General features: G+C 42.5%; 1 protein-coding gene across 1 annotated transcript in view; it reads right to left on the bottom strand.

Annotated features, from left to right (window-relative positions):
- The window catches only part of ADGRV1 (adhesion G protein-coupled receptor V1), a 2034994-nt gene that overhangs the window by 1457296 nt on the left and 559109 nt on the right, over positions 1-18589 (bottom strand). The window contains exon 31 of the mRNA XM_078677778.1: positions 9088-9332. Coding sequence (XP_078533904.1) covers positions 9088-9332 — 245 coding nt within the window. The remainder of the gene's footprint in view (positions 1-9087; positions 9333-18589) is intronic.

Genomic DNA, 18589 nt, shown 5'->3' with positions numbered 1-18589 from the left:
TCGCGGGAGCGCGCGGCCCATCTGGTCGCAATTATCGTTCCCGCGAGTGAATCCCTCCGCCCTGCTGCCGCGTGAGTATTGCGGGTCTGTTTGTGAAAAGACTGGCTTGTTATTGAGACAGACGGCTAAGGATGCTTTTGTAAGCCTGTGCCTGTTCCCCATAAATGCACCACGTCAGTATCAATCTCCTTATCTTCCTGCTGAGCTGGACTCGTTGAATATCCAGTGTAGTAAGTGTCTGCAAATAGGTGTGTGTTACTGCGCCACAGGCACGAGTATTGTGCATCAATCACCCGTGAGTGACACACACATGCTGCTGTTCTCTTTCTGTGTCTGACCGTCAGACAATGGCAAACAGGCTAATGAGGGGCTGGGCAGGTCCCGCCCATGGCCCCAGCTCTGCTCCCGAGCAGGGCTTTCACTGCCGCAAGACGCAGGTGGCTGCTGTTACCTGGTTAGATTCATACTCTGCATCTGGAGGTTATTTCACATTATTGGCAGTCTTTGGTGCTCATTTCCTGGGGTACCCCTGCACTGGAATGGTAACGGATTGCCCCTAGGCCCTGCCTCTTGTTTTCAGGAGCTGTAGACACACAAACCAAGTCACATTCCGCACCCTTTGTGTTCTTAATAGCTGTTATTTTCATGGCTTACACTGTCGGAGGCTCCCCACGTTCTGATTGACTTGTACCCTCACTGCATAAAATATGTCATTCCAAGGGTCTCTGCTTACAGGTGCAGGGTGTGTGTGTGTGTTTGTGTGTACGTATACATATAGTTTGGTATCTGTGTGTGTTTCTCTGTGAGTACAAGTATGTCTTTATGGTCTGTTTGTTTCTGCGTGTTTGTGTGTCCTTGTGTGAAGGTGTTTGTGGGTTTATCGGGATGTGGGTGGTTATCCGTTTCAGGTGTATGTGTGTGTTGTGTATGGATATGATATGTGTGTGTGTGTTTGAATAAGAGTGCCAATGTATGCACAAAGCCTGCGCACCACCAAAGAATCCAATTACAATTCAAATCCCTGTGTAAAATCTCTCTCTCTCCAAGATTATCCTAGTTAGTATCGCCCATGCAGTGTACTCACCAGGAGCTGTCCCCTCGTCAGTCGCATCTAACACTTACCTGCCCGGCACCCAATTTATATTACACCCAGCTTCAGCCGCCCCCAGGGCATTACTCCACCGCGCAGCCGCCCACCTCTTGAAAGATTGACACTTGTTTACTGCACTTCAATTTCCAAGGAAATCTTCTCTGTGCTCCCCCCAAGGCCGGGTGCAGGAGCCCGGGGTTGGAATGTTGTGGGTGTAGGGTGACATCCCTCTCACCTGTCACTGCACACACTCAAATGCTGACCACTGTGGGTTCAATTCAAGTCTATGAAACACCTGCTTACTGCACTGTGGCCTCCCAGTGAATATGTCTGCCTAACGTATTTTGCACATTTTGACTATGTCACATTTTGCAGTGTGTTTTCACGTAAATATCTAATACACCTTATAAGCCTTGTTGGCTATTTTTATTTATAAATTTCAGCATTGTCAATTTGATTTTCTAATTTGTGCTGCCAGAGTATCACAAAAAGTGATGTTGCAGTGTCGCAAGGGGGTCATAAACATGTCCCTTTGAGTCCAAATAATATAAGTAATCTCTGTTAGAAGCAGCTTGAGGATACCTCACCTGCTTCTCAATTGTGGACAGTTTTCTTTATAAGAACTACGGTTTAACCTCTGCAGCCTTTTATCAAAGACCCCCCCCCCCCCAACATCTATTAGATGTGAAAGCTCACTATCAGCCACAATTCTTCCTGGCAGTAATTCCCCATGGAAAAATGGCATGAGAGTTTGGTTGCAGCAGAATCCTCTTTCCCTCTTCTTCTTCTTCTTCTGGCAGGAGGAGCCTACAGTGCCCCCAAGTCCAGATTGGCTCCACTGGGTATCAAGAATTTCTCCAGGATGCTAAAAGGGTGGGAGGCTGTTTTTGCTCCCGGGGGCCGGTTTTATTACGGGTGGCTGTTTTTTTGCTGAGATGGAGGGAACTGTTGTTGGAATATGGTTTATTAGTGGGGGCATTTCCATACTTAACAAACACAATACAAGACCCAGTCAAGGTCTCAATAAATTGTTTCTTTGATCAACCCTTGGTAGCTGGCTACGAGCAGGGAGGCTTGACTTAGGGGATAGGAGTGTACAGCATTTCAAAGCACCAATACATGAAATAAGTAAAACAGAATAACAATCCAACACCTATTTATAAAAGTATGTTACATTTATATGAATGAAAAGACACCGAGGTGACAAAATCCCATGTAGTGAACCAGACATAGGAATATAAAAAAAAAGAAACCTTTTCTAGTGCCTAAAAGCCAAAAGTGCCACTTATGGTCCCACTTGACCTGGACAAAGGCACAGTTTCAGGCCAACCACGATGGAGCGCAGGTCAGATACACTTAACGGTAGGGCCTGGTCACATTTTTATCCTCTGACTTAGGGTCAGATGTACAACTGTTTTTTGCAGTTGCAAACTGGAAATCGTGCCAGTTGCGACAGCAAAATAGGTCTTCGCAATGTACAAATCCTATTTTGTGAATCTGTAACCTATTACCGACTTTCAAAATAGGGTTTGCGACTCGCTATTAGAAAGAGGTGTGCCAAGAGCATCCCTTCCTAACAGCGAGTCACACTTCTATGTACAATTGTTTTGCAACCGCTATTGTGGTCGCAAAACACTCGCAGTTTACCACCTATTTAAACAAGCATTGGCATGGCCAATAGGTCTCGCATTTGGGACCTTATAAGTATTTAGTTATGCAGCACAATATCCTTGGTGCAACAACATCAACTGTTGCGTGGCTAAACATTTATAAGGTCCCGAAGGCGAGACCTATTGGCTATACCAATGCTTGTTTCAATCTGGTTTCATAGAGCACAGCCAGCAAAGACTGTGCTTCAGCATGTCTATAACATTAAGTTGAAAGGGCACCTACCTATATATCCATACTTGCACTCTTTTTTCGTTGACCATGGAATCCCTGTTCAAACCACCTCAATCAAACTCTGTTTCTACCATTGTTTTCTTGGCATATAGATCTCCTATTGGGTCCACTTATAAACTCATTTGACTGCTGATATCACCTCTATGGTGTCAGTTTCCAGATTATACCTACATTCCTTCCTTTACTTTACTGCTTCTCTTAACTGTTACATTTTTCTTTGTCTTTGCGCAATCCAGTCTAGAATGAAATTTCCGCCTCCACAATCTTTATAACATTTTTATAATATTCGTCTGCCACTTTTTAAGAATTTCACTGGCTTTCTCTGTTCTCAATTACCAGTTTGAAATATTTCTAAACTACCTTTAAATCCACAGACTTTCTCCTGACAATCTCGCCCATAAACTCAATCAATTCTGTCATATCCCTAACCTTTGTTTGTGGATCCACTCTCTCATTTGTTAACTTAATACCTTTTAATTTCTTGTTTGCCCCCCCTTGAAAGATATTCTTCTGAATTTCAATGTCATGTCATAGGTTACTGCTTTACCTGGTTAGAGCTTTTCCTGCCCCTGTGGAAAGCACCCTTGAGGTCTGCTGAGTCCAGTGGAAGTGAGCAGTGAAGAACCTCAGATAGCATAAGATGCACTGCCAGTGCTACCAAGCGTATGTGATGATGAACTTTCTTTTGATCTAACCACTTGAAAATAATGGCTGTTTGTACCAACAGTGAGAAAGATGACCTAAAGCAAATATTTCAAGCTTTTACATTTCCACCAATTTTTCTCTTGATTTGCCATTCAAATGGACATCACGTTTGATTCATAGCTCATATTTCAATTCACATTTCTATCCTTATAGGGTCCTCCTATTTGAATCTGCTTTACAACATTAAACTTAAACTAAAATTCTGTCTACTTTATGTAAATCTCTCATCCTCTACAAATTTTTTTCTTGCAAGTTTCCTTTCATCTTTGTGTATTTTTCATTTTTGTAGATTACAGAAATTTGGCACAAAGATGTGCTGCAGAAGGGCACAGCGGGGAGCCAATGTAGTGGAATAAGGGTCAAAATAATATTTCAAGGCGGAACATGAACTCAGACCATCCAGTCTCACTTCTGCCTATAGCCTGCAAATAGTTACAAAAGGCACAAGTATCAGAAATGTAATAGTATTTCTTGCCGTGGATTGAGGCCAGCGAATTATGGTTTCAATGATTATTAATTAAGCCTTAGCTTAATTCAAGGATTTGTAAAATATTATGCTTTGTGTTGAAAACTTAAGTAAAAGAAAATTCCTATTAATATCTCCAAACGTAATGCTCACATTATCCACTCAAAGGAGGCATTTAATAATAAAGTACAAAACACGACTAAAGCTAGTTTCCTGACATCAAGTAAAGAAGTGTAAGATGGTCATGCAATTCGTTATGAATTTGAGAGTCAGAAACCCTGAGAGGTCAACTTTCAAAAGGACAGCCCGGTGATAGGGTTATTCTACTAAAGGCGTTTTAATGCAGAGGATATGCAACAATTAGGTACCTCAAAGACATCACTCTCTGTATAGGCAATGGATTTGTACACTTTTCCACCACCTAATGCTGTACAAAATTATTTCCATCCTATAAACTGTTCACAAATATACATACACGCATTCAATTTAAGAGGACATTTCACACTTTCTCTCTTAACTTGTGAGATTAGGCCAGTACAAGGGATGAATAAATGCATTATGTCATAGGCAATAAAAATGCATGAGGCGAGAAAAACAAATTATAAAAAAGTGTTGGTGAAGAAATATGGTTGAAGAAAATTACACACCGTAATTTTATAATATTTTGGGAAGACTGAACACACTATATGGATGATGTTAGAAATGATGTCTCTAGTTGGTAGTTGTCTGCACCCTCTCCTGGTAGGGACTTTCACTCTAGTCAGGGCAAGGGAGTCACAAATCTAAGATAATCTCCCTTGGTAGATTGGCATGAGCAATCAGGATTTTTTTAGGGGTAATATATAAAGCATTTGTACATACATAAACAGTAACACAGCGATAACACTACAAAATGAGTCCACACCAATTTAGAAAAATAGCCAATATTTATTTGAATAAAACAAGATCAAAACGACAAAAAACAAACATGTAATGTAGTGCATAGTAATCTATAGATCTGTTACTTTTACCACAAAGTACCTTGGATGCTTTATAAGTTCAAGGCAGTGTGATGCGCAGGGGAAGTGAGGCATCGGAAAAGCAAAGCAATGAGTCGGTTCCTTACTCCCTCGGGAGGTGATGCGTCAGTTCCTTACTCCCTAGAGAGGTGATGCATGGGTTCCTTACTGCCGGGGGAGGTGGTGCATCCGTTCCTTAATGGTACACAGGGGAGGTGATAATCATCATCATTTTAAATCTAGTCATTAATACCGTCTACAACTGTCTGCATCCTTCACAGACTGGATTTAGACTTCAACAAAATACGGAGACAACTCTTCTGGCAGTAGCAGAAGAATCCAGAAAAATCTTAGATGGTGGAGGCTGTGCTGCTATTATTTTTTTAGATCTCAACGCAGCCTTCAACACGGTTAACCAACAGCTGCTGATCCAGATATTTAGGGATGCGGGAGTGGTCATGACAGCTTTAAAGGGGTTGCAGTCCTTTCTGGAAGACAGACCTTTTGAAATGTTTTAAGATGAAATCACCTCCGAACAGATGCCCCTTAGAAGTGGGGTTCCTCAGGGATCCTCCCTGAGCCCCACACTTTTTAATGTTTATATGACCTCCCTGGCAGAAGTAGTGCAACCTTTTGGAGTCCAGATTATCACCTACGCTGATGACAGTCAGCTGGTTGTCTCTTTCAATCAGCGGTACAATTCTGTGCCTGGTCTAGCCTTGTGTCTGGAAAAGGCATCAATCTGGATGGAATGCTCATACCTGAAACTCAATGGGGTGAAGACAGAGCTGATGCTACTTTGGAAATCTGCTACTATGAACATAGGATCATTCTGGCCCAGCTGTCTTGGTCCTGATCCCTCCCCAAAGACATATTAAGAGCTTGGGCGTCTGGCTTGACCGCACTCTTGATTTCAAGGAGCAAGCAGGGAAGGTGGCAGCCAGCTGTTATGGGATCCTAAGGTTGATACAAAAAATCCTCCCTTTGTAACCTTTTCCTGCTATAAGACTGATGGTTCAAGCATTGATCCTTTCCCAGCTTGTTTATGCCAATGCCCTTTATCTAGGAGCCCCATGCTTCACCACCAAAAAACTACAGATTGTGCAAAATTGCGCAGCACTTGAACATTCCCAATCACCTAACGCAAAGCCCGCGATTGCCACTCTTCACTGGTTTCCCATTCATGAGAGAATCCAGTTTAAGGCACTGTGCATTGCACACAAGGCACTGTCAGGCAAGGGACTGCCCATCATTTGTTCCATCATCCTGCCCTACTGTCAAAACAGGGCCTTGCAGTCGGATTATAAACATCTAGCAGCAGTTCCTAAAATCCGAAGATCACAAAGTGGTGGGCATCTCTTCTCATATAATGTCGCCAATCTATGGAACCGCCTTCCCCTCCAGATCCGTATTGAGTCAAATGATTTCATCTTTCGAAAACAAATTAAAACCTTTTTGTTTCCCTAAATACTGCTCGGAGCTTGTGACTGCACTGCTATCAGCGCTGGGATACCCTCGCATTACCATGCGCTTTAGAAATGCTAGAAGAAAGAGGCAGAATAAAGGTCAATAACGAGCAGAAAGAGGCAACATAAAGGTGAGAAGCAGGCAGAGGCAGAATAAAGGTTGTCAATGAATAGAAAGAGGCAAAATAAAGGACAGAAACCAGCAGAAAGAGGCAGAATAAAGATCAGAAATGAGCAGAAAGAGCAAAATAAAGGCCAAAAACGAGCAGAAAGAGGCACAATAAAGGTAAGAAACAACGAGAAAGAGGCAAAATAAAGGTCAGTAACAAGCAGAAAGAGGCAAAATAGAGGTCCAGAAACGAGCAGAAAGAGGCAAAACAAAGGTGAGAAATGAGCAGAAAGAGACAGAATAAAGTCAGCAACGAGTAGAAAGAGGCAAAATGAAGTGAGAAACAAGCATAAAGAGGCAGAATATAGGTCAGCATTAACAGAAGGAGGCAACATAAAGGTGGGAAACGAGCATAAAGAGGCAGACTAAAGGTCAGAAATGGGCAGAAAGAGGCAGAATGCATTTGAGAAATAAGCAGAAAGAGGCAGAATAAAGGTCAGCAGCTAGCAGAAAGAGGCAAAATTAAGGTCAGAAACAAGCAGAAAGAGGCAGAGTAAAGGTCAGAAATGAGTAGATGGAGGCAGATTAAAGTTCAGAAATGAGCAGAAAGTCAAAATAAAGCTCAGCAACGAGCAGAACGAGGCAAAGTAGAGGTAAGAAACGAGCAGCAAGAGGCAGAATAAAAGTCAGCAACGAGCAGAAAGAAGCATAAATAAAGGTGATTAACAAGAAGATTTAGGCAGAATAAATGTTATTAATGTGCAGAAAGAAGCTAAATTAATGTCAGAAACTAGCAGAAAGAGGCAGAAGAAAGGTCAGAAAGGAGCAGAAAGAAGAAGAATAAAGGCCAGAAACGAGCAGAAAGAGGCAGAATAAAGGTGAGAAACAAAGAGAGAGAGGCAAAATAAAGGGCAGCAACAAGCAGAAAGAGGCAAAATAGTGGTCAGTAAAGAGCAGAAAGAGGCAAAGTAGAGGTCAGAAACAAGCAGCAAGAGGTAGAATAAAGGTCAGCAATGAGCAGAAAGTGGCAGCATAAAGGTCAGAAACAAGCAAAAAGAGGCAAAATAAAGGTGAAAAATGAGCAGAAAGAGGCAGAATAAAGGTCAGCAACGAGTAAAAATAGGCAAAATACAGGTCATAAGTGAGCAGAAAATGTGCAGAAAACTATCGGAACCCACTCATGCATCCACTCAAAGAACAACTCAGACACTCCCACTCCCACTAAGACACCCAGTGAGACACACACATACACACACTGAGACACACATGTACTCCCTCACACACTCACTCTCAAAGGTTACAATTAATTTCTAAGATTTTTCAAATTCTATTTCCTACCTATAACAGCCCTGTAAACTTTGTTTTTTTAAGTGAATTTCTATTTTTTTTAATGGTAGTAGCATTTGCAGAGAAGTGGAGAAAGGGGTTTGGCCTCCAACCAGCTCTCAGAAATCCGGCTGTGTCTGACTTACTGGAGTTAATGAAAGGGATTGCGGGCCCTCAAAAACCCTCAGCATCCAAGATGACTTCATCCCCCAACCAGCAGTGTACCAGGACTCGCGTTTATAGAGTCGTGGAGAAAGGGGGCATGGCCTCTAAAGTCCTCTCACCAATCGTGCTCTCATGGCACTTGCTAACATGCACCTCCCTCTCTGTCAAAGCAATTGTGCCCTGCTTCTGGCAAGCAAGACCATTGTTTTCTGTTCTTGCTTGCTAGAAGCTGAGCACAGTTTACTATGGCTAGGCGGGAGCAGTGAAGCTCCCACAAAGCCATATTAAACAGCTATGTCCTAGGGGTGGGCGCCCCGGAACATACCAGGAACCTGCCCTGGGGTGTGGCAGTCCCCAGGACCATTTATACCTCCAGCACGGGAGCTGCACGGCCCCCTTTCTTTGTTTGATTTCACCCCGGGGAGGTGGTGGTCCATGGAGCTGCAGGGGGTGGTAAGTCCCCCACAATTTTTCTATTGTTTATATCTTTATACATAGATATATATAAATGCTTTGAATGGTAAAGGCATATACTATAAAGCCATTTAGTGGTATTCCAATGTGTTTTAAAGGTCAACAGTTGTAACGTCTGCACGGTAAAGATATGCTAGGTAAAGTCCTGCGTTGTACAGTTTGATATTCCATGTTTATAACGTTCACAATGTAGCAGATTCTTAGTACACTACGTAGAATGTAAATGTCTAGGTCTAAGTAATTTCCTCCATCTGAATAAGCATGTAGTCAATGAAATGCAGAAGTTCCTGATTATTTATTTTAAAAACCTGTTTTATCACAATGTGAGTCAAACAACAATAATGATTTTTTATTACAATAGAGTTGAGCATTGATTTTTGTCTCACCTCTTCAATTTCCGGAACGTTATCTGCCAGGACCTCTAACAGCAAATTCTGCCTGGTTTCACCAGGTGCAAATGTAATGTTTCCAGAAGTAACTTGCAGGTCACTAGTAGCAGGCTGGCCATTAATGCTGGCAACCCATTGGATGGTTACATTGCCAAGGGTCCCAGAATTCCGAATTATTGGCAGGTTTACCTTCACTGAATTGGACTCTGGCTCTTCCACAGTAATGGTAAGGATCTGAAAAACTGAAGCAATAATACAAATGATATCTCAACATAAATTTGTGTGCAATTATTGTTAGAATATAATGCACCAACTTCCTTTACAGGGTGAACTTTCTTAGAAGAATGTGTTTTACATTATTTGTTAAAGAGTAGTATTCCCCATCATGGAATCTTTATATATTTAGAGAGAATACTGATTAAATATTTATATACCAAAATGTGAGTTCACTCTAAGTCAACAATATTCAATAAATAAGTGTAAGATGATTGAGGTTATTTGAAATACGAAACCAGTTTCACAAAGAAGTGTTTGCTCCACATACAGCTTAAAAGAATGTGTTACTTACCTTTGGTAACAGTATTTCTGATGGATGCTCTACCAACCAAAGATTTCTTACCTTGTGAATATTCCCCAGGCATCAGACTGGATCTGGAGAACTTCAAAACAGTACTCCTGCGCTCAAGTAGGGGGCATCCTGCATATAAGCGTCACCCATGCACACTGATGTCAGACGCTTTCTAGGGTGTCCGTAGCCTCAGATGCAGATCCCAAGGCAGATTAGCACGACCAGTATGCAGATCTCTAAATTGGACTATTTTAGATGTAAAAAGAGCTCAGTTCACAGAACATGGAGGTGGGAGAGTGGATGAGGACTCTGCAATTAGATTATGCATAACAATGATTTTCATCAAAGGTAATTAGCTTGCTCTTTTGATGGATACTTCTAACAGCAGATTCCTCACATTGTGAATAGATACCATGTGTAAATGTGAATGTAAATGTACAGGAATTTATATAGCGCAAATCACCAAGCGGTTTCTAAGCGCTTGCTTAGGGAACCCGTCCTGGTATTCCCCTGTGAGATAACCCCGGCAGGGTATCCGCAAGGTGAAAGCCAGGCATCCCGCCGCGAGGGGCAGTTGTGGAGATTAAGCAAGCTATTGCCCAGAGTCGCAGAGTGTGAGCCCGTGAATCGAGTAGGCACCGGAGCGAGAATTGTCGAGTCCATGGACATTTTAGGACTCAAGACCCCGCCGAGCCGGGAATTGAACCATGGTCCCGGGCTGACCTCTGCTTCCAGGTCTGCCTCCTCAAACCAGTGAGCCACACTTCTCCACATAGTCGTATCCCCACCAAAGTGGTGGGTCTGTAAACCGTCTGAGCAAAAGGTTTTTCAAACCCGATGTGGCAAATGGACCTCTCCAAAAACATGACTGTTTAGGCAGCAGAGATTTGTGAACGAATGCACTAGCACCCACGTAGCTGCCCGACAAATGTGCAGCAAAAGCAATCTATGTGCCAAAGCAGTGGTAGCAGCTTTGGCCCTGAAGGAGTGCCCTTAAGCATTCTGAAGACAGCTTCTTTGCAACAGCGTAGCAGATCTTGAGGTGGAGAACAATCCACCTGGAGATGTTTCGCTTTTGCTTTGCCTTGCCCTAATTGGATCCGGAAAACCCTACAAAAAGTTACTTGGCCATTTGATGGTCCTTGATGCCATCAATATAAAAACTCAGTTTCTTTCTAGGGTCCAAACATTCCTCCTGCTCCTTAGAGAGATGAGGTGGAGCAAAGAATGTTGAGAGGGTGATAGTCTGTCTGACAAAAATGGAGTGACTACTTTCTGTAGCAAGAAACCTTGGGTCCTCAACTCTAAATTAGCTAGAAAAACCATTGTAAAAGGTGATGGACAGACTCTAGCTTGCTAACATTTCTAATTGATGTTATGGTGATGAGAAAGGGCGTCTTGAATTTGGGTGTTCTCAAGGGCAAATGTGCATCAGCTCAAAGAGAGTATACATCAAAAAAGTGAGGACTTAGTTCAAGTCCCACTGGGGCATAACATAGGGTTATGGTGGAAACAAATGTTGTATACCATTCAATAATCTCATCAGAGCAGGTGATTTAAAAAATGAAGACTGGTCTGGCATCCACAAAACAGCCAATACGTAACCTTTAACAGTGTCCAAAACAAGTCCTTGCTAGACAAGTGACAAAACATACTTCAGACAACTTATCATGTGAAGGGTCAATCTGTCATGCGCTGCACTAATCTAAAAATGTGTCCCATCAACTGGTGTACACTGATTTAGTGGAATGACCCCACACTGTCAAGATGATATCAATAATCTCTGAGGGGGTCTTATAGGGGTTCAAATGCCGCTGCTTAATCTCCAAGCATGGAGATGCAAATTGTGCAGGCCCGGGTGCAGTACCTGCCTTGCTGCTGCGACAGAAGATCCTCTCAAATAAGCAATTTGTCCCAAGGGCAGATGCTCATGGCCAGTAGTTCAGAGTACCACACTTACCTAGCCCAATCTGGTGCCGCTAGACTGACTAGGGTCTGGTCATTCCTGATCTTCACAACTCGGGGCAGAAGTCTTGAGCTCCACTCTAGACAGACGGCGTCTCCAAGAGAGAGTTGCCTTGAAAATGTCAACTTGCAAAAGTGCCTACAATACACGTTCCTTGCAGAGGCAAAAAGATTGAGTCATGGTTCTCCACATTGCTACAATTGCCATTCATGATATGTTTAGAGCCTGCATCTGAGTTTGTCCACCCTGGTGTTTAATGATCCTGCCAGATGATTTACTTTCAAAGAAATCCCTTGGTGGTCCAGACACTTTCAGAGGTCACAAACCTCCTGCTATAGGGCCCTAGATCCCACTCCATCCTGTTTGTTGCGTTACCACGTGGTGCTGCTGTTGGCCCTGAGCACATGCACCAGCCTTCCTCTGATTGTGGGCAAGAAGGCCTTCAACGTCAAGGGAGTCACTCTCAATGCTAAGAAATTGATGTGGAGGGAAGCCTCAGCCAGAGACCTCTCCCAGATAGCCTTCCCAACGCAGTAGTGATGGATCTGTGACTACCATCGGCTCTGGGTGGAAAAAGGAGTGGCACCTGCTACGGACCCCACCGCTGCCCAATTGCCACCACTACAGATCTTTTGCAGTATTATCCGAAATCGAATACAATCCGACGATTCCCCTGATGTAGTGCCCACTGGGATTTGAGGTTCAACTGCAGAGCCCGCATGTGCCACCTGGTAAGTTTGGCATGCAGGAAGTCAACAACCTCAGAAGCCTCGGAGTCATCCGCACTGAGACCCAGGACAGAGGGTGAAACATCAGGATCATAGCCTGAATGTCCTGGACTCTCCCCTGAGGAGAAAAAATAAACTCTACAATACCATATCCAAAATAGTTCTCATGAATGGGAGTGTCTGCAGGCAGGTGTGACTTAGGCATATTGATAATGAACCCCAAAGATGTTAAGAGGTTTGTTGCTATCTGGAGGCGGTTGGCAACTGCTTTAGGCAAGCCCACCTCCAACAGCCAGTCCTTGAAGTAGAGGAAGACTGGAACCCCCAAACTCTAAAGGTCTGCTGTGACCACCACCATTACTTTCATGAGCATCTGAGGGGCACTGGTGAGGCCAAAAAGGAGCACTGCAAACTTAAAATGTGATTGGCCGACTGTTAACTGCAGGTAGCACCTGTGGGCCTGCAGGACTGGAATATGAAAATAAGCATCCAGCCAGTCCAATGCCATCAGTCTCCAGTATCCAGAGAAGGCAGACTTTGGGTGCGCTTGAGCATCTTGAATTTGTCCTTCAGAGAGGAAAGATCAAAATAGAACAAAGGCTCCTATCCTTCTTCAGCACAAGCAAGTAGCAGGAGTAACACACACTTCCTACTTCCAGCCAAAAGGGCCTGCATTTCCTGCTGCAAGATGGACAGGTGGTCTTCCGTCAGCTAACCTAATGGTGGTGGAAAGAAATGGGACAATTTGGAGGCCCCACTTATCTGATCCTGTCTCTGATAGAGTGCTGTGTACAGGAAAGGGCACACTAAAATGGTTTTGTGGCTGCTGGAGGCATGGAGGTCTAAGCTGCACATTGTATTGCTATCCTGAGGTTTGCCTCTGACAACCATTGCCTCAACCATAAAAGTTTTGAAAGGCCTGCTGGGTGAGTCAAGGAATTTGGCATTAGTAAAATGGAAAACCTCTACCTTAGCCACAGAGATGATGAACATTCTGGTGCAACTGTCTTGTGGGAGAAGAAAGGCCCAAGGAATGGGCTGTGGTTCCGCTCTACTTGAACCATTCCAAAGGTGAGTACGCTGTCTCACATTATAGACAAACAAAACTAAACAGCATACTCTTTGAGAATGCCTGAACATTCATGGAGAATCTCATAGACCTTATCCAGGTGTGACAGCAAAGAGCCACACTACTACGCATTGCCTGACCTAGTCAATTGGTTGTGCTAAATAGATAACATATGATAAACTTTGCTGCATTGTGCCCCTCTTGAATAGCCTGTGTATGGGACACATGAAGTTCATCCAAAACAGCCAGTAAAACCTGTGCCATGGCATCCGAAGGGCATGAAAGTAGCAACCTAAAAGGCAGCTGGCTTTCTCAGACCTCAGGACCAGGCTTGACAAGGAAAATATCTGTTTCCCATATTTCTGTATTCTTTTTGATTCCCAACCAAATAGAGTGTTAGGAAAGGTTTTGGGATTGACTTTACTGGTGGACGACTGTACCACCAGGCTGTCTGGCATTGGGTATTGAGTAAGAAAGACAGGATAGCCTGGGGTGGTACAATGGCAACAAGAGGGCTGCCCTGTGCTTAATTTGAGCTGGTGGCTGCCAGTGGGTGCCCCCGGAACTCATTCTTGGGGTTCACCATTTATTTTATTTTCCTGTATTAGACATTTGAAAAAAGGAAGAGGGAGTAATTACACCAGTCATGGGCATTTGAGCAGGGATTCGGGCAATGATAAACGAAGTGCTGGACCTGTATATTAATAAGCCAGCATGAAAATAGTTTTAGTCAATTGGCCAAAAGGGTATCCGTATGGGCTTCATTAAATGGTGACACGGGCTCTGTGGGAGCCTGACCACGTTGATGTACTTCAGTAAATACATTAGTTTTCACTTCCATGTTGGGGAGCTGTAAGCTGTAAATCTAGAACATCTTCCTCTCTTTGGAAAACAGAAGCGAAAGATTCACTTTCCTTCATGGCAGGGCCAGACAGAAGTAGGGACACAAGCCAGTATTTGGGGAAGTATCCAATACACTGGTATCTTGAAGGTATTCATACCAATTCCCCTCATAGTTGTCCCCTTCACCACAGTTATCATAGTTTGAGTCAGTGCAGAAAAGACTGTGTAAAATCCGGGCCCTATCATTACGTAAGGGCAAAGTATCAGCATCTGTAGGAATACCTAGTGGCTGGGTGTTGGTCAGAGCCCGGTGCAATCTCAATCAAGGCCGTGGTGGATTGTAACTCAGCTGATGGGTTTGGCTTACAGAAGCAATAGCTGCTCTGATTTAGGGCCTACATCTATATCTATCTATCTATCTATCTATCTATCTATCTATCTATCTATCTATCTATCTATCTATCTATCTATCTATCTATCTATCTATCTATCTATCTATCTATCTATCTATCTATCTATCTATCTATCTATCTATCTATCTATCTATCTTTCTATCTATCTATCTATCTATCTATCTATCTATCTATCTATCTATCTATCTATCTATCTATCCATCTAACTGTCTATCTATCTATCTATCTATCTATCTATCTATCTATCTATCTATCTATCTATCTATCTATCTATCTATCTATCTATCTCTCTATCTATCTGTGTATCTATCTATCTATCTTTTTCTCTTTCTCTCTCTCTCTCTCTCTCTATATCGCCAGTAGGTAGTTATAGTTAGGATTGTTTTCCATAGGAAATCTGCAACATTCTATTGGGAATAACTTTGGCGCCGGTGGACGAATCTTCGCGAATTTCTCAAAGAAGATGGCCCGCTCCGCTCTGCTCCTTCCCTGAAAGTTTCGGGGGGATTCGTCAAGCGGGGGCCGAGATAAAAGGGCGGTCCCAAAACGTGTTTTCTCCATGTTAATTTCCGTAGGGCGGTTGGACTCACTTTTAGCCCGAATGGGTGAATGGATTTCCACCAAACTTGGCAAAATTGTAGGGACTGGTAGCCCGATGTGCCTTTGCTATGTCTCAAGATATGTGCTCCAGAGGATTTTGAGTAATTTAGGTTAAAAAAAATATATATATCTATAAGCGCGCCCCGGTACGCGCACCGGGGAGCGCACCCTGCGCACTACGCGAGTACGCGAGCGGAAAGCTGATTGGCTCTCGGGTGTCTGTCAACATTCCAAACAGTCCGGAGCGGCCGCCATCTTGTGTCTCGGTAGGATCGAGACACAAGAGGTGGCAAAAACAAAAGGGGAAATGACCATAAGGGGGCAGGGTAGACCCCTCCTGACCACCTAGGTTTGATGTGGGGGCCATAAAAGAGCCCCGCGGGGCAAAAAAAAATAAAAATTCGATATTCGCGGGGGTACCGCCCGGTACGCGCACCGGGGAGCGTACCGGTGAGCGTACCATGGGGAAAACCAAGTGAAACAGTAAAATAATAATTTAAAGTGCTTAGAGGTAGGGTAGCTCTGAATAGAGTTGTTGTGTTGTGTGGGTGATTTAAGTACCAACATCTAGGTACCAATGCAGAGTCTTAAATTCAATGTACACCTTCTTTTCTGTAGATATCTTGCATGTTGTTGCAGAAGTTATTGTGGTATATGGAACCCATACCATAGTCTGTCAGGAAAGCAGAAACAGATCCTTTAAGGACTCCCTGAGAAGGCCTATGGGATCATGGGTAGTCTACCCTGCTCCCTTATGATGTTTTAAAATTGCACAGTATACTGTAAGTCTCACTTTATATTATAATCATTTTGGTACTACTTCATGAATTACATATAAAAATGAATAATGTCTCAAACAATTTTTAATTATTAAATAAAAATTTATTGGTTAGAATTTTCATAGTTTAATAAAACTTCCAGCATCAGATGATCTGGAATCTCCTCAAAATTGCATGCTTCAATATCTTGTAAACAGTCAATAAATTGTTGGTCCAGAGACTCATCCATAAAATCCTCGTCAACAAAATCTTCTTGAACAATCTCTTCATCGGTAATTTCGAAAGAAATATTGATGATTTCTTGTTCTCCTTCCATTTTCTTGCTGTAAATTGCATAAAAAATAACTATATCAGTAGAGTTAGGGCACTGTTGGGTTTAAGTTCAGAGAGGTACTTCTGAGTTTTTAACAGTGAAGTTATCTTTGGGCAGTGTATGGTATCAGGCAGGAAGTAGAAATATTAAAAAGTGTATGTGAGGAAGCCTAAGTAGATTCATAATTATACCAGAGAAGCCTAACTTAATCTTTAACTATAATAGAGAAGCCTATCTTAATCTATAACTATAACAGATGGACAGTAAATAACTATCAGAAAACGTTTTTACAAATTAACTTAAAGTGCCCCTTACAAATTAACAACTTACCTTATATAAAGGTGATGAAGATAAATGAAAAAATCCTTAAAAGATGTACCTCAGGTAGTTGTAGTCAAAATGGCCGTGTTTCCCTCTCATTTTTCATTTATATTCATGTACATAACCAATCAAATGTCAGGAAATAAAAGTAGAAAATGAAAGTAACATTTTAATTGGTTGTAAATTCTAACACTTCATATGTGTTTTTGTCATGTAATTTACCTCAGGATATTTAGACAAGGCTACAGCCCAAATGGCTCAATGGAATGCCACCAAATTTGGGAAAATGGTAGGGACTGGTATGTAGTAGGGCCTATTCTATATTTGGTGAAAGTCTCTCCAGTGGTTTTTATGTAAATTAACTTTAAAAAGATGGAGGACAAACAACGTTGGGAATGGGTAAAAGGGGGCACGGTAGACACCCCCTCACCCCCTAGGTTTTCTGAGGGGGGCTTAGGAGGCCCATATAGGCCAAAAAAACAAAAACATTTTTTAATTTTTCGCGGGGGGAGCGCCCGGTACGCGTACCGGGGAGCGTACCGGGGAGCGTACTTTGGTGAAAAACAGTGAAAAATAATCATTTTGAGTGATCAGAGGTAGGGTAGCCCTGAAAAGAGCTTTTGGGTTCTGTGGCTGATTTAGGTACCTACAAGTAGGTTCCAATGCACAGTCTTAAATTCAGGAGGAATATTCTATTCCCCTCATCTGAGAAGTGCACACCATCTCCTCTGTAGATATCTTGCATGTTGTAACGCAAGTTATTGTTGTATATTGAACCCATTCCATAGTCTCTCATGTAAGCAGAAACAGATTTATTCACATGTTTCCGTGCTTTCTCAAATTGTGGACAAAATTGGTTGGACCACTTCCATTTCTGTCCTTGGCATATATTGGAATATACCAAGGCAGTTTGAGGAAAAAGTGCCATCATTTGCTCAAAGGTGTCCTTTAAAAGCATTTCCAGACCTACCCCAGTCAAAGTGCCTAAGTCATTTCCACCACAGTGCAGAATTATGAGGTGAGGGTGTGGCAGATGCAAAAAGGTTTTCACCAGTGGTATCAATTGATGACATCTCAATCCTCATTGGCCAATCCACTTGATGTCTACATTTGGTAAATCAAGGTTGTGAAAATGTCTGGTAGCTGAATACCTTTGAGCCCAGTGGATGTAGCTATGTCCAATAATCCAGACAGAATACATGGTAAGAGGAGGTTCTGGTGCAGTCAGATGAAGTGTGGGAATGAAATGGCAGTTGGAACAGTAGGAGTTTGTAAAAATAAAACTGTGGAGTTTCAGTGCTCTTGAATCACAAGTAATGATTGGTGGATTTAGATAGTTGAAAACTGAAAGTTAGGGTGCATGGTTCTGTTCTGTGAAAGAAGTAATTTGAATGGTTGAGAAAAATTCATTTAAAGAAACATTGCACCGGATAAGCTGGTGTATTGAGAGGTCAAACATCCTTGCTGAGTTCATTTGCAACATTGTAGAATAAACTTTTAAACCTGAGAGCTCAGTGAGGAGGGAGTTGCTATGGTAACAGGTAGAAAGGGCTGAGGGGGAGGGAAGGGTGTTGGTTTGAAAATTGGGAGGGAAGAGTTTTAATTGGTTAACATGAGGGATATGTGTGTAGAATTAGAGGTTTTCTCTGCCATTCATGGTTGCAGTGCCTGGAGTACATACCTTTTGCTCTGCTAAAGACATATTGGTGTGTGTGTCTGACACTGTTCTCAATCTCCCAAAGCATTTGTAAGGGTGAGTAATGATTCATTTAATATAGATAGAGACTTGTATACTCTATGGAGAAGATTTGGAAGCAAATTGTGGTTTTTTAATGTTGCTTTGTGTCATGTTTTTTGATAATGCTTGGTAAAAAGTTTTTACTGCATAGAGGAATTGTA

Source organism: Lissotriton helveticus, chromosome 2_1 (genome assembly GCF_964261635.1).
Source record: "Lissotriton helveticus chromosome 2_1, aLisHel1.1, whole genome shotgun sequence".
Taxonomy (NCBI): domain Eukaryota; kingdom Metazoa; phylum Chordata; class Amphibia; order Caudata; family Salamandridae; genus Lissotriton; species Lissotriton helveticus.
This window is presented reverse-complemented; position numbering and strand designations above follow the sequence as displayed.